Here is a 23185-nt window from a genome sequence, read left to right as displayed (position 1 = left end):
GGAGTTTTGCAAGTTTTACAAATCCACGAAAACTAGAAGCTATGTCAACACATCCCACCCCATTGTGTACCATCACCCTGGGGGCTACCGGAGGGCAGCATGAGGACTGCTTTTGGGGACTGGGAAGCTCATGGGGAGCAGGGCTGGGGCGAGGGGTGGCAGTTCAAAGTGTTGGCTGAATACAAGTTACAATAGCAAAGCACGAACTGCAGCGTATCGGTGTCTTTCAGTGAGGCAGTCAAGGGTGCCACTGCTCTAGTGGTAAACGTCGTTGCTTTTTGCCGCATGTGACTGAACCTCTCCAGCAGCGTGTCAGGGCTGTGGGCTCAAAAATTTGCTTGTGCCTGGTGGTGCGCGTGTGTCCTGCTTTGCGAAGGGGGCACTTCTCCCCTCCCTCCTCCCTTCCCGCCTCTCAGTTGCCACATATTGCCCCCCACCCTGCCAGCCCAAGTCATGCGTCCTAGGACGGGCACAAAATAAAGATGTGTCCCCTCGACCCTGCCAGCCCAAATCATGTGTCCTAGGACGGACACGAGATAAAGATGTGTCCCCCCGACTGAAAAAACAAGGAAGCGAAAGCAAACGCAGCGGCGGGCGCGGGGGAAGGCTCTGCCCTGCTGGCCGGACGGGAGCAGGCTGCGTTCCTCGCGGCCATTTGGTGCGAGAAGTCGCCCGCTCTGTCCCCCACGTCCCCTCCCCTGCCCTCCGCCACCGCAGCAAGGCGGGCGGGGGCGGCCTTGGGGCGCCGCGCCCGGCTGGGGGCGGGGGGCGGCATCCCGGGGGGGCCCGGCTCCCCCGGCCGCTGGCCCCCGGCGTGCGGCGGCGCGGGGGGAGAGCGGGAGACGGGCCGCCATATTTCTGCCTCACCACGCCCGCGGAGCCGAGCCATTGAAAAGCCGGGCTCGCCCGGCCCTTGGCTGCCTGCTCGCCTCCTTTTCCTCGGCAGCGGTTCCCCGCCACCCTCCCCCTCTCGTCCTTACTGGTAGGGCAGGGGCGAGCGGCGGCAGCTCCCCGGCAGCGGCTCTCCCCGCCCGAGGGGCGAGCGGCCGCCCCGCCGCCGCGCCGGGAAGGAGGGTCGGCCCTGAGGCAGCTCTCCCCGCCGGGCGCGCGCCGAGGTCTCCGGGCAGCGGCGGGCTCTCCCACCGCGCCGGAGCTGGGCGCCCGCTCCGCGGCACGGGAAGCGGCGGGGAAATGTGTGTGCGGAGGGGGGGAGGGATTAGCGGGCATTAGCATTTCCACGGGGGGTGGGGTGGTCGCGTCGGAGGGCGGTGGGGGTGTCGTCCGCCAGGGATAGCTGGGGACCGCTTTGGCTGCGGGCGGCGGCGGCGGAAAGGGAGCAGCAGGGCGAGGGCGGCGGCGGCCAGCGGCTCGGCTCGGCTGGGTAGAGCTGCTGCCGCCGTGGTGGATGTTTCCATGCTGTTTGGTGCATGATTTAGAGGAGAGGAGGAGTTGGCAGCGGCGGGTGTCAGCGGCAAGGAGCGCGGACCCGCGCCGCCAGCGGCCCTGCCTCTTTCTCCTCGCCCCTGTGTGGCATCGAGGCAGCTGCCTGCGCTTGCCCTGGGGCGCCCGGCGGGTGCTCTCGGGCAGAGAGCCCCTGTGCCCCCCGGGGCCGGTGCGGCGGCGGCGGGGTGCGTGTGGCTGTGCGTGCGATTTTAGGGGGTGGGGGGGTTGTGTCTGAACCAGTTAGGAAGAATGACTCTGGAGTCCATCATGGCGTGCTGCCTGAGCGAGGAAGCCAAGGAAGCCCGGCGGATCAACGACGAGATCGAGCGGCAGCTGCGCCGGGACAAGCGGGACGCCCGCCGGGAGCTGAAGCTGCTGCTGCTGGGTGAGTGCTGGCTGCCGCCGGCCGCCTCGGCCCGGCCGCCTCGGCTCGGCTCGGCTCGGCTCGGGCCGCCGCCGGCACGCACGCCCCCGGTACCGCCGGTGCTGCAGCCCCGGCCCCGCCGCCGCCGTCTCGGGCTCTCTCCGGCCGGCGCGTTACATGGCGGGGCCGAGGCAGCCGGCGGCGGGGTCGCTCGGGCTGCCCCTTCGGACGCTCGCCGCCGCCGGCCGTACCCTGGCCGCCTCGGGGCGTGTGTGCCCGGCCGTGGGCATCGCCGGCGGCGGCGGGGCGAGCGGCCGCGGCTCCCGCGGGTGGGCTCGGTGCGGGGGGGAGCGGCTTTCCAAAATGGAGAGGGGAAGGATGGATGGCGGGTGAGCGAGGGGGTGCGGGGTGGGGGGGAACAGGGGCACATGTTGGCGACGGTGTTTGTGGGAGAGCGGTGGATTAACGGAGGGACGCGCAGGGGGAGTCGTTGTGCAGATCGGTGGTGGCGGGTTTAATGTCTGCATTGTTCTGCGAGCCTCGGGAAGGTGGTTGGCTCAGTGGTTGCGTTTCTTACGGCGATTTTCGATTTAATGAGGTAAACTGGTATAAGCGGCTTATGCTCAGATTGTGGATGGGTTTTTAGAAAGAAAAGGGAACGGCAAAGCCCCAGATGCATACGCGAGGCTGAGGAGTAACCTGAAGTATGCAGGAGGGTGACTATCTTTGATAGCTTCGGAGTCCACCCACTGGTCAAGAAATAAAATCTATTGTATCATTTCTCTTTAATTAAAACAGAGGTTGTTATTTCAGAGCCGCAAGTATGCAGAGGCAGTGTTTATCTAACAAAAATTTGGCTTGTGTTAAAATAGGCCTTTTGAATTAAAATACTGCCCTTAATCCAGTGTGCTCTAGCATGTCGCGCAGCTTTCTTGGTAATGGGGCTTCTGCCTGGGACCGGGAGGCCTTGAAATATGTCTGCACCACTGTCTGGTGTGTGGATGAGTGGGGATGTTCCAAGTGGATGCGGGATGTTTATGCAGAAAACTTTTGTCTTTGGTCATGTCTAGGAAAGTAGTGATTTATACTGGGGGAGTAAACTGCCTTTTCAGTGAGGTAAGGAGAGTTTAAAGGAAAAGTCAGAATGCATTTTAGTGCTTCTGTATGAATATGCTATTTTCTGCAGCTTGTCTTCTAGATATGGAGAAAGCTGTTGGGATCCTTAACTGGTGTGGGAAGGGAGTGGTGAAGACAGATGCAGCAGTCCCAGTAGTAATGTTCTGTCTCATTTTGGCCTGATTTTGGTTTATGGAGATGCATGTTTTGACTGTTACAAGATTGAGGAAGAAGATGAAATAGGGCATAGCTAGCTTGCCTTTACTTAACTTTACAGATACTTAATTACTTAGTGATACACATTTGCTTCAGGAGAGGCAGTTGGCATATTTGACTTGTTACTTGGATCCAGATTGTTTCTGTATTTTCTGGATTTTCTTCTAGAAGTATTAGAGGCTTCTCCCAAGTTTTCAAAAAAGTATGAAATGTACTGAATGAGACCAATATGTATTACCCAGACAAGGAACTCGGAGGTCCACTTCTGAAGTCAGTGATGCAGAGTTTGTACTGTATCGCCAGGTGCTCCCACTGGTAACATGAAGTGTTGGGGTAGGTGGTGGTAGACTGCGATGTAGTTGTGGCATCGCTTTGGACTGAATGGTGCCGTGACTTGAAGGAGAACACTGGAGAAGCTGACCCACAGAAAGTGTTGGGGACAACTCTCTTGACTGCCTTCATGAAAAGTTTTTGCATTCATCACCATCAGTGCAAACCAAGAGTTCTGACACGCATTTGAAGGCATAAGCATGATGTACTGGAGACCAAGAGGGTGAACGTTCAGCTGCTCATACTTGACAGCATATCTGTATACTTGGGTAATGAAACAATACAGAAATTGTTACTGTGCAGACACTTTTGGTCTTTTGTCTTGTCAGCCTCAGTCATACTTTGACTGAAAGTGTGTGTGCATGTGCAGCTGTTTGGATTAACACTTACTGCATTTTGCAAGATGAGATCATTATAGTGGTGTACCACTGTTAGGAGTTGTGGGATTGGGTAGAGATTCATGTTTCAATTTATGAACAAATTTTGAGGAAAACTTTTTTTATTGGTGGGTTTATTTTAGGTATTTAACACCAGTTCCACCCCCCCCACCCCCACCCCCCCAGTCACACTGCTTCCCCGGCATAGGCAGTTGCTTTGCTTCCCCGGCATAGGCAGTTGCTTGGTTATTGAGTTTATGTGGGTCATTCACATGGTTATGAGACAGACAAAACCATTTCAGAATAGAAAAGTAGTCATTATAAACAGTGAGGCTGTAGCACAAAACCCACTTGAAATTCCATGGTTTTTTTTAATTGAATAGACCTTTACTGTCCCATTACATGTCTTTCCCCTTCAAAACTTAAATTACTACAGTGCTTAATTTTATTTGATGTAAACATAGGCAAATGTGTTTGTTTTCTTTTTTTTTTCTTTTATTCAGAAGTGCCAACTTTTCAACCTTTTAAGGTATTGTGGGACTTAAAAGCCTAAGTGGGTTAAAAGCTTTTGAATATGGGACTGAGGCATATCCTTTGGGTCATAAAGAAAGTACTAGCACAGTTTAAGCTGAGCCATGTTAATTGACCGTGCATATTCTTCAGACTTTAAGTGCAAAGTCAAAGGTATTAATAACTCAAAAGGTTTTAAGGCACAAATACGCATATCAATGCAAGATTGTTTTCTTGTTTAAAAATTATGTGTACATATATGTAAATGCACATATGTAGCAAATACAGAGAAACTTACTATTTCATGATCAGAAGAGAAGGGGGTTTTGTCCTTAACTTGTGGAAGATACAGTGCTTCCTTGCAGAGTGAGCTAGTTTCCTCTTGTTACTGTGTGACACACACAGGCACACTGTGCTCAGTACGCATTCATGGTGGTATCTTTTTACTTTTCATGGGATCAAAGAGTTTAAAATGCTCAGTTATTTATGGAAAACTTCTGCTGCATGCTAAGATTATTTTTAAGTATTCGTTTAAAAATAAACCCTATCTGTGATTAAAATACCACTGTTAGGTACATTTTTGTACATCATTGCTTAATTTCTGGAACAGCTTAGAACAGGACAAAGTATTTTTTTACTACTGTAATCCTGAAAAGCCAGAATTCAGAAATATGCACTGGAGCATATTGCATAGTAGTATTTCAGCTAGCACTACTTGGCTGTAAGGTTTTTAAGGCGCTTTGGAATAAATTCAGTATTCTGCTGAATTTGGTTTTAATCTTATGTATTTTCCAAACTCTTCTGGATTTCATTACTGCTGAACACTTTGTGAAACCCTATGATTGTTCTCCAGAGCTTACAGTTGTTAATCGCCATCCATTGTTTGCTGTTAGCTGTAAAAACACTTATATTTTTTTTATAATTGGAAAAAAAAAGAGGTGTTTTAATGTTTTATGTTGTTATATGCCAAACAGAAGTATTCAGCATGCTGGCATTTAAGCATATATATATGTACATATTTATTATTAAGCAGTAAGAGCCATGTGCTCGAGGTCTCACATAATTTTGCTTGTTGTCCATGGAAATTTTGCATGGTCTCAGAAAGCAGCATTTGAGCCTGCAGCGTAGATTGTAGCCATAAACCTTCAATCCTAGTCATTCTCTGCCTGTAAACTGTAGATGTTTATATTATACTCTATTTTCTCAGTGGGAAATACTCACTGTCTTAAGTACGTAAGAAGTTAATGTGGCAGTATCATGCTAGCTGGCTAGCTACCCCTACATATCTATAAACCTTGGCAAAATTTAAGTACTGGAGGTGAGTTACAGTGTTTGCTATTTTGTGGCATATTAGCTGGTGTTGTCATGTACAAAACATGGGGTTTTTTAAGGGGTAGGTGTTTCATATGTTTGAGATGGTCAACTTGCTTCACTGACACGTTTGCTGATATGAGTGTATTTTTATTCTCTATGCATTACCAAAGAAAACAGGTGGAAGATAAACCATTTGAAGTAGTGTTGAGTGGCAAAAAGTCTTAGGTGGAAAGATGCTTTTGAACATAAGCTGAATATCTGGCAAGCATGCAGGATATACATGCATTTATTTTCTTATACCTGTCAGCTGAACTAAAGATTTACATACAGAACTTGGTGAATTAACAAATACTTATACTTTCTGTAGGTAAATTGAAGAGGATGTGGGTCCATTAAGCCATCGGTGGAGTACACTGGTTTTATGTAACTTTTTCTTGAGCTAGAGAAATAAGCAAGCTTCCCTATCTTTCCTGTAACTTGTATTTGCATTGGTCTGGCCTACTGAACACTTTTGAATAATTTGAGGTAGTTTAGTTTAGTATGTACTGCAGTATATATTTACAACTGTAAAATGAACAAATAGTTAAAGTTCATCTTGATATGTGTTGAAACTAGATTGGCAAGTATCTACTATTCAGCAGAAGCTGATTCTAAGGATATAAAATTTCATTCTGGATGCAAAACAAGTTGATGTATTCTTATATAGACATATATGTCCATATATAAAAATATGTCTTTTTTGGAGGAAAACACAGTTCATTATCTGTATATCAGTGTGATAACTTATGAAGAACATAGATTTAGAACATATTTAAGAACATATTTCTTTATTTTTAGTGCATCATGAAGGGATGTTTTGTTTGCAGCCATTAAAAGAGTTTGTTGTTGGTTTTGGTTTTACTACTTTAGAAATGGTCTACATACATTGAAGTTAATAAGAACTAGATGAGGGCCTTAATAGTCAAAAGAATTCTGGCTAATTTAATTTTGTTCATATGTCAAGTGACCCCAAATTCGTATCTTACATTGATGAGCAGTGTTGACTTAGTGCAGGAGGGAAAAGTATATGCTGAGCAGAAGAATCTTTTGAGAATGGACATTTGAGTGTATGTTGCAAAGTTTAAAAAATAATAATTCTGCTCTTTAGCTGCTTCCATTTATTATTGTTGGTACATAATGGCAATTTCATAGGGGAAAGCATTTCTTTTGAAATAATATAACAATCTCTGTAAAATCAATCCCATGAAGATGTGAGATAACATTTAGATGGGTGGTTAATGGTGATTAGCTTTGTTGCAGTAGTAGAATGCTATAAACACCAAGGATCTTTTCTTGCCCTGCTGAATGGTATAAGACTCAGGAAAAATCGGTTCTTGCAGTTGAATGCTACTAAGTAAACAGCTGTTAATAATAAAATAATGGAAGTACTTCAGCACTCACCATTTATTTAATTATAAAACCTCTTCCTGGCAAGATCAAAGATCAGAAAAGCAGTACAAAACCAAGGAAGAATCAGAATGTAGGAAATACTAAGAAGCTGTAAAGGCAGTGTACTTAGCATCAGAGACTGAAGCATGCATGCAGCAGGCTTTAAGTATTGTTAACTCTGTGCAAAGAAGTTAGATGCATTAACACTGGAGGGCATGAGTCTAATAGATAGCAGAGTTCCAGAAGTTAAAAGTTTTGAAAGTTACTGGGAGAGTTCCAGGAACAGCACAAATGTTTTTTCAAGCTAAATTGAAGATTAAATCTTAAAAGTTCTGAAAGCACATTGTTCCCCCAATAATTAATGTTGATACAGAGACTAAACTGAAGGGTGATCATACAGATTTTTGTCCTTTGTGGGTTTTCAAAGGACAAATGGCATGGAATAATCAAACTACTTAATTTGCATACTATGCTTAGCATTTAACCGTACTGTAGAGTTTTATCCCAGAATCCCTGAGCAGATGTAGTTGCTAACAGAAAAGCCCTGTTGTTGCTTTTATTCTGTATTTCAGAAGGTAACCTAGCTATTTAAAAAATAAAATAATAATAAAAAATAGCCACCGAACAAGATTCCTCCTTTGTCAGTCCATTCAGGCAGAATCACCCAGCAAACCACAGATATGAATTATATGGTTTAGGCAAGCCCCATTTTGGTGGTTCATCTTGTCTTTCCTCGAAGAGTAGGTGGTGTGCAATATCTGCGTAGCTTGAATAAAGTAACAGAACATCATAAAGTTGCTGAAAGTAGAACCCCCTAGTGATACAGTAAATTGAAAAGATAGAGCCTGTATCACTGTTGCCTCAGCAGAGCTGAGCTGCATATCAATACTTCTATCTCAAAGCTATGCTGTTTGTGAGTTAGGCTGACCTGCTCTGCTATGTGGAAGCATCTGTTAGGAATGGAACTAGATAGTTTTGTCTAGTTCCTGGGGTCTGGCTCTGGTTTTGTCTCAGAGCAAGTAGATAGATTAAATGTCTACCCAGGGTCCTGTCCTCATTGTTTATTCATGCCTTTGGCCATCTAGGAGAATGTTATGGTGGTCGTTGTCAAAATGCTTTGGGACTGAGCCCCAGTTATCAAAAGTCTGTTGAAAAAGATTTCTTTTTCCCCAAGGCAAATTGTGGATAGGGCAGTTCATGTTTGAAACCCTGTTATATTCCTTCCCCCCAGTCCCAGCTAAAATCTCTTGTCTGAAGAGATGAACGCGATTAGGTCCTTAACTCTTTTAAAGTTAACTGGAAATACTGCTCTAATCTTGGTTAAGTATCACCAAATGTGGACCAGAAGTTTTTTTTCCAGATAGTTAGCCACCTTCAAGTAAAATCCAAGTTAAGAGCTCAGGTTTACTATTCTGTAGGAATTTGGTGTAGTTGGATGTGATGGAAACCCAACCTGTTAGAGATTCTTCCAGTAAACAGGAATTGACAATTTAGAAATGGAGTGTGGTTTTATAAACTGAAGTACTATGTAATGAACATATCTTCGGTCCATTTTGAAATTCTCCATTAGGAAAAAATATTTTATATTTCACAGTATTTGCTCTTACGGCACAGGATATACATTACTGCCTGGTCTTGTTAGTATGTCTTATGTGCGTGAACTATACACTGACTGGCTGCTAGCACACTGCGTCTTGGTCCTTGGCTAGTTCATTGCTCTGCCAGCTGCAGACTCAAAGGAAACTAAGATAATGTTTGGCGAGTATCATTGTGCTAAGTGAGAGCACTTCTGTAAGTAAAGGAAAGTTGCTTTTCTGTCTTTATTCTTTAAACCCATCACAGGAGATTTTTAAACTTGTAAGTCTTCAGTGTTTAGTGTTAGTTATCTTGCTCATGTTAGAGAATGTTTTGAAAAGAATGCTGACCGCTACAGCCCCACGTTTCTGGGTGAACAGAGTCAGACAGAAAGTCAAATGGTTTCTGTAGCAGCAATGCTATCTTACAAGGCTAGAAAAACTCAAAATGCATAGAAGTTGGGAAAGATGCCAGATTTCCTTGTGCTTTTAGGAACTGATCCAGCTTGGGAAACAGGATCAAGTATGGAACATTTATTTTGCTCTGACATTGGCTTTACCAAGCACTGTATGTACCACTCTGTCTCATAGACCAGAGCGGTAAAAGCAATGGAAACTAAATGCTGAAAACTAAAGGCATAATTCATGTATCTTCAACAGGTTCTTACATAGCTGTCCACATACTTGGATGATTTGATGTTTGTCACTTTGAAGAGCGTTGTCTAGGTGACATTGAAATCAACATTTGTATTGACAGTGGAAACCTTTCAAAGCTGGTTTGCAAAAAAGAACAGTTTTGAAAAAAACCCAAAACAAACAACTCCAAAATATTCTTAACTCACTTGATCTTTTAGGAGAGAAAACAATGAGTCTCACAATACTTCTCACTTCTACTTCTTTTTTCGTTTGTTTTTAAAAAAGAAGTAATAGTAGCCTGGAGACTAAGACACTGTATGGTTCTGCTGGGGGAAAAAAAGCCCAAAGAATAAAACACATGGTCTTACACATATATTTGTATACTTCTCTCATTAAATTATCTTTTTCATGTTTATGTGATGATGGAACCTGACACTTGGAAGTATTTTCAAAAAGGGTGGAAATCTTCATGTCTACTTAATCTCTCCTGTCCTGAGGCTGCCAGTTTTTATTAGGGATGTTTATGATGTATGTACCTCGTCATCATTAACAATGGTGAGATCAGTAGCTTATCTCAGAGTGCAGCCCAACATGCAGCTGTCTGACTTTTGAACACTGCTGACCTGGCCCATTAGCGAAAGAGACACTTAGAGATCAAAGTCCCTTTATCTCATTACAGTTCCTCTAATCCATCGAGTCTAATTTTAAGTGAATTTTTGTGTGGTGTTTTCATCCGGGAAGTAATAGGTGTTGCATGTCATGCCAAACGGATTTAGTGCAAATCCCCCATCAGAAACACTTCCCTTGTGTGAAACTTTTTCTAATCCAGCAAGATAGGGAAACCTCTTCGGCAACATCAAGCCAAAACTCTGGCTGTAACTAAGCCTTAACCTTAAGATCATGGGATATATCCTTTTAGAAGATACATTGAAACATGTGTAAGACAGGGAGGTGATTAGAGACAGCCGGAGTGACTTCATAAAGGGCAAAATGTGCCTGACTAATCTATTGGCCTTCTGTGATGGAGCGACTGCATCAGGGGAGAGAGGAAGATGTCATCTTATTTAAGCTTCTGTAAGGCCTTTCATATGGTTCCCCACAATATTGTTACCGCTAAATTGGAGAGATATGGGTTTCATGGATGGTCTGTTAGATGGGTGAGGAATTGGCTTGAATACTGCATCCAAAGAATTACGGTCAATAGCTCAGTGTCCAGCTGGAAGCAGTAATGAGTGATGTCCTGCAAGGGATCATACTGTGTAATAACTTCATTATGACATGGACATTGGGATTGAGTTGCACCCTCAGCAAATTTCCAGTTGATACCAAGCGGAGTGGTGCGTTGGTATGCTTACGGGAAGGGATGCTATCAGAGGGACCCTGACAGGCTTGAGGAGTGGGCGCATGTGAATGTCATCAAGTCCAGCAAGGCCAAGTGCAAGGTGTTGGGTGCATTGCCCCTGGGTTGGGGCAGTCCCCAACATCAGTACAGGCTGGGGGATAAAGGAATTGAAAGCAAGCCTTCAGAGAAGGGCTTGGGGGTAATGGTGGATGAAAAATTAGACAAGACCCAGCAATGTCCACTTGCAGCCCAGAAAGCCAGCTGTACCCTGGGCTGCATAAAAGGAAGCGTGGCAGCAGGTTGAAGGAGGGGATTCTGCCCCTTTGCTCTGCGCTCATCAAGACCCCACCTGGAGTACTGCTGCCAGCTCTGGGCTCCCCAGTACAAGGCAGGCATGGACCTGTTGGAGCAGGTCCTGTGGAGGGCCACAAAAGTGGTCAGTGGCTGGAACACCTCTCCTATTGAGAAAAGCTGAGAGAGTTGGAGTTGCTCAGCCTGGAGACAAGAAGGCTTCAGGGAAACCTTGTTGCAGCCTTTCCCTCTGCAAAGGGGTGCATAAGAAAGACAGGAAAGACTTTTTACCTGGGCCTGTAGCGATAGGACAACGGGCAATGGTTTTAAACTGAAAGTGGGTAGATTTAGATTGGACACAGAGAAGAACTTTTTTAAATTAGTGTGATGAGACATTGAAACAGGTTGCCCAGAGAAGCTGTGGGTGTCCTTTCCATGGAAGTGTTGAAGGTCAGGCTGGATGGAGCCTTGAGCAACCTGATCTAGTGAGATATATCCCCTGCCTGTAGTACAGGGGCTGGACTAGATGATCGTGTAAGGTCCCTTCCAACCCAAACTATTCTGTCATTGGAATGCTTTGGTAGTAAGTAGTTCCCTGGAATTAAAGATGTTACACCTCTTCCCAACCTCACTGCTGGATGGAACAGTACTTTATTTATTTATTTTCCTCTGAAAATGCACCTAAACACACTTACAGTTTTTTCAGTGAGAATGTGGAGAAGAAAAATGTGAGATTTTTTTGTACTGTGTTCAGTTTCCTCATAGTCTCTGATTATCTCAGCATCAAAATGGTAAAATAAACATTTACTGTGATTCATGAAAAGCTGGATTTCACTTAGATGACTGTTTCTCCTGGTTTAGCAGCTGACTTCATAGGAAGGCAGGATGGACCATTTAAGAGTAGATTTGCTTTCATCAAAATGTAAAATCAAGTATTTTCTACAAACAAAACTAAGATTCATTGGAATTGCTGGGTTTGACTTAATTGACTAATAGCATGTTTGATCGAATTCTAGGGTTAGCATCAGTAATATTTTACTTTTAAAGATGGCTTGGCTTGTAATCATTTAAGCTTGGCTTTTAATACCATCTGTGATCATAGCAATCTAGAAACATTCTCTGTCCAGAGCAATTTTTGTTCTCTTGGGGTTTATTTACTTAATTCCATGCATTCTTATGTCTTATCTGCAAGACATGATAATAATGAATTCTGATTCACTGTGGTTTTGTTCTGTGTTTGGCTGTACAACAGAGTAATACACTACTATTAATTATTAAATCTAGTTAGGGTTAAGAACTAGCCTCATGATAATCTCTAAAGATTTTAGCCTTTGAACCAAAACCAGATAAACAACCTGAACAGAATTTGCTAATAGTACTCAATGTACTCCCAATGACAAATGCAAACCTCTGATATTGGACAGTGAAGTTACTGTGTACGTTTTTAAGTAGCTTCCCGTGGAGAAACTCTTGTGTCTTTTCTTTTTGTATGTGTATTTTTTTAGATTTTTTTTTTATTATTATTTATGGCCATCTGAGTTTTATCAGAGCACTTTTCCTTTGGTTATTCTCAGAAAATACTTTGGCTGAATCTTTTAATTTGCAGGCATCTTTGGTGTACAATTTCATGTAGTAAAGTGAGGAGCATAGTATTTAAGTTTTTACATTGAATTTTTTTGTCTGTGGAGTTTTCCCATTAAATAATAGAAAACCAGGAAAGCAGAAGGAGATACATAGCTTTTGTTGTTTAAAAAGACAAATAAGGTGGTTTTTTGTTGTAATTATGCAAAGTTACTGTATATATGACTTGTCATGCTGTTAGGGCATGTTCTTATGTTAGAATAGCTTTAAAAAAGGAAGAAAAAACTCCACAACAGTATTTTGTGATGTCTTTACTTCGTGTTTTAGTGGTTTGTGTCTCTAAGGAGTGACAGTTGTTTTCTGGAATAACCCATAGCTGGAGAACCAGGTCATCACCTTCAGCGCATGTGTTTTATTTGTCTTGCTTACATGATATCAAGCAATTCTGCATAGTGATGTGCAATTTTCTGAACACTTTCCCATTCCTTTGCAAGTTTTTTTATGTGCACAGAAAGCCAAAACTCTGGGAAGTGGTCAGAATGGGGCCATAACCAAGGCAAATGCTTAATTTGTTTATTTAGTGTATTTTACTTTCTTTAAAACAATGTTTCAATCTACCTATCTAGATTGTAGTTTAGGTATAGTGATGTTAATTGTATATATTGGTGTGCTCCATAGCTCCCAGGCTTGCTTGTGTGCTTTCTTTGGTTTTTTTTTGTCGGATGAGGTGGTTTTTGAACCAAAGTACATTGCTATTACACAAAATGCCACCACCCTGTCTGATAACCTGTTCGTTTATTGTGAAATTTATTTTCGGACATTAGGTGAAGTATAAGGAATAAACAGACTACACTATTCATGGTTTAAATTAATCATAATCTTGAAAATTGCATTTATTAACAGCAATTAAGGACAAAAAGAAAATTCCAGTGTCCACTATTTGTGGCTCAGTCTGGATGGTTCAAGTTCAGGACACAGAGACTCCTAACTCTGTAACTGGAGGGTGGATTTGCTAATCCTGTAATCATTCTTGTGGCTGTCTTCTGACTCCTTTCCAGCTCTTCAACATCATTACTGAGGTACAGGTGATGAGAATTGAACACTGATACATATATATTTGTTATTACAAGTACAGGAATAAAATTTCTCTTCTGCTAGTTTGGTTACCACTGCTGAGGTGTGTTCGAGGAGTGCAATAGCCTTTTGAGCCATGATGTTTAATTATGTCTGGATGACTGTCTGCTGTAACTCAAATACTCCTGTAAATAATGGCTTTTCAGGGTGGGTTCATTCATTGACAAGCTTATGTTTAACAGTATTCAGATGCAGTCTTTGCCTGTTTCTGGTTTACAGGTTATTCAAATCACTTTTCAGCATTGTATCCTCTTCATAATTTTCTGGTCCACAGCTTTTGTGTTACCTACAAGTACTGTCAGTAATAATTTGATGGTTTTATTCTGTTTCTTGGGTGTACATATTTGAGTTTCTTACCCCAGTCTTAACGTTGCTGGTATCCTGTTTGGAAGACAGCTGTTTGATGAGGACTTTTGCCTGTGTAATTTAATACTTACTGTTTAAACAACTGTTATATGATGCATGCTGTGTTGGTTTGTTGCATGATCAGTTGCGTAGCAGATGCCTAGTTCCTCAAAACCACTGACCTAGTACAGCAAACCATCTGAAATGTTGTAACTGCATACACTTGGTATGCATTCTCTTTCCCTCACCCCTTTTCCTATCCTTGGGAGTTTTTTGGGTGACACTTTGAGAGTTACAAGGCAGGATAACTTGCTAGCCAGTCATTCTCAAAGTCTTTGCTAAGGGGTGTCTGGACCTGCTGAGTGACAATGTTCTAACTTCAGTAAATTGTTTGTAGTGTTTGTCTTCAGTGGGTGCTACAGTGGAAACTCTTTTTAATTGTCACTGCAAATGTGGTCTGTGTTTCCCTATAAACAAATCAGAAATACTTGCAAACTGTTTTTAATGTGTTAATTTATTAACGCATTACTTGTATGTTTTTAATATGTTAATAAATACAAAGTGTTCTACAGGTTTCAAGTGTTCTGTGATTAACCAAAAAAAAAAAAAAGCAAGGTCTCACATGGAGCCCTAGAGTCCTTTATTTGACTCTTTCTGTTAGCAGTTTGTGAAATTTCCCAAATTTTTGGCTTACCTATTCCAGTTTACCTCTTTTACCTCCACTCCTATCCATGCTGCTTTTATTATTTTGCATTTTTCTTTTTTCTTTTTTTTTTTTTTTTGAATTGCGGATGTCTGAGCTATTTCATAACATGTTCTGAAATTACTCCCAATTGTTTCTGTTTTAAATCTAAATCTTATCTACACTTGTAATTCATTCTGCCAGCTTTTGCTAAAGTAGCTCTCATGAAACTCAGCATACCTGTTAACATAGCTCTACTACTGGTGTTGGACTTCTCTTGTTTACACAAGGCAAATGGTATAGAGTTGTAATCACACAGTTACTTTTGACTGTAGTTGTACCACATGTTCTTTTTCTTAAGAAATACTTCTATGTGGGGCTTTTATTATTTAGAAATTACAGTTCATAAACTTGCAGAAATAAAAAGGTGATTTGCTTGAGACCTTCTAACATTAGTTATGTGGACCTGGGAGATTGTATCTCCTTCCCTTTTCATGAAGGTGTTTAAGGAGCCTCACTCAGTTGTCAAATTAGCTGTGACTGAGTCATCTGCCATGGCACCAGCTTTTGTGTCAATTTTTCCTCTATTAAGAGTTTAAACCAAAAATACTAAGGATCACTGGCAGCAAGCCAATTCTGAAGTATATAAAAAACCTAATCACTGAACTTGTGTAAATCTATGCTTCAGTTACACCTCTCTTCAAATCTATGCCTGTATATTAGCAGTTTTGGGTTTATCATTGGCACCTAGAATGTTTGTACAAGCAGTTAAATTTCTCTGTTTAAATTGATTGTTCATTTAATTTTAATTTTGTTTTGATCTTTTTCTGCTAAATAAGTGCATCACACCCTCCCCCTTACTTTCAATAGTGCAACAATATTCTGACCTCTGTGGCCAGCCTGGCTTTCTGAATGTTTTTCCTCCTTTTCTAACAATGGAAACTGTCCAAACTCTGCAACTCCATCTTCCACAAAAATCCAGTGACTAGTCCCCAGGACAAAACTCTTGAATGTCGTCTTTACCTGTCCAGGAGTTTACCTCTAGGTTGTTGTTTACTTCTGGTATGGAACAGAAACATTGTTCAGACTGCATGTCAGGATAGTAAGTGTGATGTGTTTAGGTGTTTATAATTTGCAAGATTCAAAGTAATTTGTCTCATGGAGTGTACTTCAGGCACATGTACAATTTTGCTGTCATTATTTCTGTTAATTAAAGTTGAGCAAGCCCTTTGATCTATTCCAGGGGGCTTGCTTGCATCCGAATGGAGTGCACTCTTAACAGAATAGCTGTCCCAGCTGCCTGTGCCCTTGCCTCAGGGTACCTGCAGGCTTCTCCTATGTACTGCATGCATAGTGGTCATAGTTTATCCACCTTATAAGCACTGTATGACTATATATCAGTGCTTTTGTCTATGTGTAAATGCTTGGTGAATGCCAGCAGCAGCTGCGTAGCACTTCTGTGAAATATGAAAAAAGCTTCAGTTTGCACCTTGAGAAACACTGGCTTTAGAGGCCTGTTGTAAGGAGTTCCACATCTTCTGCAGAGGGACCGGGTCTATGCTTAAGAAGCGGAGTGCTCCTTGTTATCAAGGAGAAAGTGGATTTCCAGGACTTCACTGCAGTTGGAAGAGTCTGGGATGCTGACAAGATACCTTCTCCCACTTACTATTTAGTTTTTAGACTTCCATGGGCAGACTCAATCCCACCAAGATGAGGATTTGAGGTCAATGGTACTACTACTTACTTGTGGGACTGTATTATCTTGAGTAACAGTGGAGACGAGCAGGTTTTGGGTAGTTTTCAGACCTGCACTAACACAGCCAAAGTATGGCTGGGACATGACTCTGCACTGCCACAGATACAGCCTGAGCTCCCACATGTCCCAGAAAAAAAGTTTCTTCATCTAGTAGAGCACTTAAAACACTTCTCATTCAGCTTCGTGGGCAGTGAGTTGGAGGTTGGGCTTCCCAGTACAAGAAAGGGAGGCATGGAGCTTCTGGAAAGACTGTAGCAAAAGGTGCCTAATGTGGTGAAGGGAGTTAAACTTATCTCCTCTGTGAAGGAAGACTGAGAGAGCTGGGACTGTTCAGCCTGGAGAAGCGTTGGGAAGTGATCTTACCAATTTATACGTACACCTGAAGGAAGGGTACAAAGAGGACAGAGCCAGGTTCTTTTCATTGGTGACCAGTGACAGCAAGAGGCAGTGGGCATAAGCTGAAACACAGGAGTTCCCTCTGAACATCAAGAAAGACTTTTTTGCTGTGAAGATGACTTGGCATTGGCAGAGGTTGCCCAGTGAGGTTGTGGAATCTCCCTCCTTAAGAGATATTAAAAAACCACCTTGACACAGTCCTGGACAGCTTGTTGTAGTTGTCCCTGGTTGAGCAGGGGGATTGTACCAGATGACCTCCAGAGGGCCCTTCCAACCTCAACCATTCTGTGATTCTGTGAAATACGGTGATTGTGCTGTAGGATCATCTTGCAGATACAATGTGCTGTGTGTATTGGGTTTGCGGGGCAAGGTTCAGTAGCAGGGGTGCTACAGGGGTGGCTTCTGTGAGAAGCTGCTAGAAGCTTCCCCAGTGTCCAATGGAGCCAGTGCCAGCTGGCTCCAAGAAGGACCTGCTGCTGCGATCGTGGTAGCACCTCTGGGATAATGCATTTAAGAAGGGGCAACAAAACCCTGCACAACAAACTGCAGTGGAAAAGAGAAGGGAATACATAAGAGCAACAACCCTGCAGACACCAAAATCAGGGGAGGAGGAGCTCCAGGCACTGGAGCAGAGATTCCCCTGCAGCCCACGGTGAGACTAGGCTGTGCCCCTGCAGTCCATGGAGGTTAATGGTGGAGCAGATCCCCACCTGAAGCCTGTGGAGGACCCCACACCAGAGCAGGTGGATATGCCTGAAGGAGGCTGTAACTCCATGAGAAGCCTGTGCTGGAGCAGGTTCCTGGTAGGACCTGTGGCTGTGTGGAGAGAGGAGCCTGCACTGGAGCAGGTTTGCTGGCCGGGCTTGTGACCCCATAGGGGACCCACGCTGGAGCAGTTTGTGAAGAACTGCAGCCTGTGGGAAGGACTCAGGTTGAAGAACTTCACGGAGGACAGTCCCATGGGAGCCCCATGCTTGAGCAGGGGAGGAGTGTGAGGAGTCCTTTCCCTGAGGAGGAAGAAGTGGCAGAGACAATATGTGATGAACTGACTGCAACCCTCATTCCCCAATTCCCCTGTACTTTGTGGGAGGAGGGGTAGAGAATTTGGGAGTGAAATTAAACCCAGAAAGAAGGGAGGAGTATGGCAAAGGTGTCTTTAAGTTTTGGTTTTATTTTTCATTATTCTATTCTGATTTGAATGGTAATAAATTAAACTAATTTCCCCAAGTTAAGTCTGTTTTGCCCGTGACAATAATTGGTGAGTGATCTTTCCCTGTCCTTACGTTGAGCCGTGAGCTTTTCATTATATTTTCTCTCCCCTGTCCAGCTGAGGGGACTGACAGGGGCTTTGGTGGGCACCTTGGTGCCTAGCCAAGGTCAACCCACCATGCTGTTACCAGTTTACCCAAGCTGTTAGTGTGGGATTTCACCAAGCTGCCACCCACGTAACAGTTGCTTATGGGTGTACAAAGAATCATTTTGTAGATACTCCTAGGCCACTGTGACCAGGTACTTGAGGAGAAATTGGTGAAAACCTAAGTTCTGTAGTTCCGAAGTCTTCCAGTGGCAGCAGGCCAGCGTGCTTCTTCGGGAGCTTTTGATTTGCTGCCTGAGTGTGTCGTGTGGGGGAGACAGCAGCGTATCTTGTTACCCTGGGTTGTGGGCTGTGTTGGGTAGTACAGGGCTGTCTTTCACCTGGTCCCTGAACAGGACTGAGACAGGCCATAGCTTCAAGCAGCCTTATCCAGTGTCAATACCTCCAGCAATGTCAGCATCATTATGCAAAGTAGGGCTGTTGTGGTTTCAGGGGCTTAGCAGATCTTTATAAACTGAGCAGCACAGCAAGACTGAAACCCTCCGACCTGGGTACACACACTCTGGCAGTGCTCTAACACCATGTGTAAAGCATGTGCATGTAAGCCCAAGCCGCTGCCGAAACATCCTGGTATCTGACACTTGAGTGTGATCACAAGCTCCTTTGTTTTGCCCGGTGTCTAGTGCCAGCACATTCCTTTTGCACAAGACAAATTATTTATAGATAAAAAGAAGTAACAGAAGGAAAAAATGCTCTCTTCTTGTACCTTCTCAACCCTCATAACTAACAGAAGTGTGTCACAAGGTCAGAGATTATTTGCAACTATGAGTGTTAATCCTTATTGTGTACATCCATGAAAGAGATGTGAAAGACTGATGGCTCTCTATGAAGGTACTGTGGACCAAATATGTGTATTCTAAATAAATAACTTTGAAAAACAGCCAGTCTGCCCATTTGAGGTTACTATCAGGTCAGGTGAAAAGGGTCAGGGGTGAGGAAGAAGTGTGTAGTCTGCTGGTCTGTAGCCCTGCCGTGCTCTGGCCCAGTGCTGGAGCGGCAGAGCAGATGGCTCCTGCCTTTGCTTCTGGGGAGACTGAAGCTGGCAGGCCTTTACTCTGAGGTGGATGCCTGCTAGAGAGTCTGGTGGCTTCTCTTAGAAGACTTGTGGGGATGGTGAGGAGGGACACAGGCTCAGGTGCAGACAGGCACCCACTTCCAAAGCAACAGGTACTCCTGCTCCCAGTGCTTTATTGCTTTCTTTAAGAGCCCCCACTCCTAGCTGGCATTTGAAGGTAAGCCTATAATGCTATAGCTGACTGGTGTGGTGCATGCTCTGTGTCTCCAGTGTCCCATTTCCAGTACCCTAGATCATCTGCTGCCTTGGTGTCCACTGATGACCGTGATGTCTGAGCATGAAGCATGAGGCTGTGACACACATCTTAGCTCTGTGTTTGTTGTGCCACAGGGAAGAATTAAGGTATTGTGGTCTTATAGTAAAACATCTTATGCAGTTGCAGTTCAGTTTGGGAGAGATGGGATGTTTGTCCAGCTGCACAGGAGTGGGAACTGTGGCCCATCAGTAGGTCTGTCTTTTAATTTAAAACTGCGGCTCAGTGGTCCCATGGTAACTAGGCAGTGAAATCCTTGGAGAGGGCTGAACCTCAGTAAGTGAGAGCCATGAGGTAGTCCTGCTTCTGTAACAGCTCTTTGCTGTTACTTTGTAAAAACGGGTGTGGATTTTTTCCTTTTTTCATAACTATGTGTGAGTTTTTTGACAGGTTTTACTTGGCTTTTTTGTTCTTTTTTGTTTGTTTTAAAGTAGTCTTCTGAGCCCTCAACTTCTAGAATTTCTTTGCATCTTGACCTGACAAAGCAAATGATGGCAAATTCTTTCCCAGGCTTTCCTTAGGTGATTCCAGAAATGGCTGTTAGCTGAGTCAGCTGTTTGAGGCTATGCTATTTTCTTTTCTTTCTTTGTGAAAACCAGTAAATGAAAGGAAGGCAAAAGCTATTTGAATGCTGGTTTATCTTTTTTGTCTGTCCTTTCGTTGTAGCCTGCTTTAAATATACAAAGACCTTTGCTTCCTGCAAAGATTTGTCTTTCGGTCTTATCCCTCCCCCTGCAGAATAAGGTGTGCTTAAAAAAAACCAAACCAACCAAACCGCAGAAAACAAAACCTCTTCCATGTCATGAAACAGAAGTGTAGAAAAGTTGGAGCTTTTGGTGTGCACTCTTCCTGCAGCCAAGTATAGTGAGCTTGTTAGTTTTCCAGAATATCTTGCTCTGTGATAAAGTAAGTACCTTGGAATAACTCAGGTTTCCTTCACTGAGAAAACTGTAATGAGGAAGTTTAGAAATGAATTTTTATACTTAGGCTTGCAGTTGTAATTTAAGGCTTTACCTTCCTACCGTTCTTCCTTCTGATTCAGTTGCCATACTAATGAACCCCTTTTCACAGAGGGGGAAAATTAGTTTCTCCCCAAGTCTTTTTGAAGTAAAAGACCTCCTTGACCAACTGATAATGCAAATTCCACAGTTTTTTGCTTTCACAGTAATCTTGTTCTGAATTTCAGGCAACCCTTTAAGTCCATCATCAAGCAAGGTAGATTGGTTTTGTGATAAAGCGGATTATTGCAATCCTGTGTAGTGACATTAATGTCACCTAGGAGTATTTCCTCTTTTTCTTAAACTAATTGTATCTGTGTAACAAGAAGTATCATGAACCTCCTTCTCTTCCCAGTAATCTTCTTGTAATTATAATTCTACAAGTTTTATTTCAGAACAATGCTGGAAATTAGACCAGGCTTTGTTACTAGATCAATTAAATCCACACTTACCATAATTTCTGAAACAAAATGATGATTTAGGCTGATGCAGGTTTTGCTTGGGTTTTTTTGGGGGGGTTTGTTTGTTTGTTCGTTCGTCTTGTAGTGCTTTTGATGCTGTAAATTTACCAGGGAATGACGGCATCTCACCAACTTTGCTATTTTTCTGTGATCCACTTAAAAGAATTGTTAAAGTTTGGATCCCACTGCATGATTCTGTTTCTAAATGATAAGGACTTTGCCTATAACTGAGGACTTCATGGATCATTATCTTACCTTCACACAACAGCTTTTCTATTTGGCAAAATGTCATAGTGAAACCAAATTTTCCAGTGGAGGAAGGAGAGAGGCAGGAGATGTTGCTGTCATAGCTGATGACATTGCTGTTCCCCCTCCAGTACGTCACCCAGTTATAGACTGAGATGGAAAAGAGACTGAGGTACCAAAGCTACCCAAGAGGCAGGTTTTAGTTTATGCTGGACTGGAAATGCTTACCTAGGACTAGTAAAGTTTTCATGTCTCAGCCAATACTCCATGAGATGTCTGAACTAAGTTTCACATTTAAGTATCTTGGGAACATCTTGTTAAAATTCTATAAAAAGTGGCTATTTATAGAAGTTCCTTTTCAATCTTTTCTATTGTGTACAGTCAGGTACTGATATTTTTGGTGATGCCAGTGGTTCATTTGTTCTGAAAAACCTTGTTGTGAGATGTATTTGAATATGCTGTTACATTTGGTCTAAACTATGCAGTCATACTGGTATTTGGAACTAATTTTGACTAATACTTTTTAATGTATTCCTCTAAATGTCTGTTTAAAGGCACAAATCCAATAATTTATTTGTAGTACATCCAGCTTCTTTAATTACTGGCTTCTCACACTGTGGGTCAGTGTGAGAAGGTTTTGCCAGGCTTGCACACCTGACTGCATAAGTTCTTCCTTATTATGCCACACTGTGTAGGTGAAGAATCTGTTTGGAAAGATTGCAGGATTCCTGGAGAGAACTGGGTCCTCCACCAGCAAGTACGTCTCAGTGCCTATCTTGCTTGCCTATTGACGTGATTTAGAAGCCCAGACAGAACAGGTTGAGTGAGTAAGTGTGTGTGTAAATAGGCAGAACTGGCAGGATGGGAAGCTGAGACTACCTTTTGATCAAGGGTGAGAACATGATCCTTTTTGTTCCCTTTATCCAGTGATGCTTCCTGCTTTTCAACCCATGGATGGAAGATACACAGCAGTGCAGACTGACAGTCATCTTTCTTGACAGATTGAAGTTGGGAGTTTGAATTGAATTGTCCAAACAAGAGAAATTAATTAAAGTTTTTCCATGTCCTGCATGACTTAGCTAAATAGTAAGCTCTTTTAAGTAAAAGGAATTACTTTCTCCCGTGGTTGTATTTTGAAGCATGTCCTCACGCTTCATGCCAGGCTTGTAACTCATCAGATGAGCCCCTCTGGGAGGTGAGGGGATGTTTAGTTTACAGGCTCCATCAGCACTTAGAAACTGTGGCAACCACTCCTTGGTTTTGCCAGCTGCATGGTGCTTTAGAGTTCAGAAACAAAATCTTAAACAGCTTGGGAACGTAAATGTACAAAATTGAGGAAGTACAGATTTTGGTCAGTAGAAACACAGAGCAGTGGAGCACAGGTGTAAAATCTTTGCAGTTGTGGACTTGGGCCTAAATTCCAAGTTGTTCTTTCTTGCCTTGTTGATGTGAAGGGAACGTGTCTCACAGCCATCCATGAAAGCCCCGCTGAGGATGAACAGTGAAATTCCCACAAAGAACACTGGGGTATATGTTGGTAGCCTGAGTCAAAGCTGTGGTTCAGAGCCCTAGTTTCAGGTAGGAAGTGTGTTCTCATCGCATACCTAACGCATGAGCCTTTGTAATAATGGATGCATTGCCCTGTCATCTTCTGCCTCAGCTTCAGGAGTCCACAAATTCAATTTCACAGTAGACTGTTGCTGTACTGCCAAGCCTGACACGTAAGGAACTCCAGAAGCTTAAATGCAGTGCCAAAAAGATAATTAAAAATAGTAATTTACAACATGGCTGTCTCAAAGGTAAAGATCCATAATCCCTTACATTGTCTTTGGTTCTATTAAGGAAGAATAAATAAGTGGAAGATATAGAAAAACAGTGGCAAGTACTTGTTGCTTGTACTGTGTGTAGGATTCAGTTAATTTTTCATGGGGTTTTTTTTGAA

At 43.2% G+C, this 23185-nt stretch overlaps 1 protein-coding gene across 2 annotated transcripts in view; it reads left to right on the top strand.

Moving 5' to 3' along the window:
- The first annotated feature begins 392 nt into the window (after positions 1-392).
- Positions 393-23185, top strand: part of LOC308056329 (guanine nucleotide-binding protein G(q) subunit alpha) — a 133324-nt gene continuing 110531 nt past the window's right edge. The window contains exons 1-2 of one of the 2 annotated variants that reach the window (XM_080371522.1): positions 393-982; positions 1684-1828. In XM_080371522.1, the coding sequence (XP_080227648.1) occupies positions 1693-1828 (136 nt within the window). In that variant the 5' untranslated portion in view covers positions 393-982; positions 1684-1692. Of the gene's footprint in view, positions 983-1255; positions 1829-23185 lie in introns of those variants that run through there. The other variant, XM_080371521.1, reaches the window with a different exon arrangement.

This window comes from Falco punctatus (assembly GCF_963210335.1).
Source record: "Falco punctatus genome assembly, chromosome: Z".
Taxonomy (NCBI): Eukaryota; Metazoa; Chordata; class Aves; order Falconiformes; family Falconidae; genus Falco; species Falco punctatus.
Note: the sequence above shows the minus strand (reverse complement) of the source record. Positions and strands in the feature narration are given on the sequence as shown.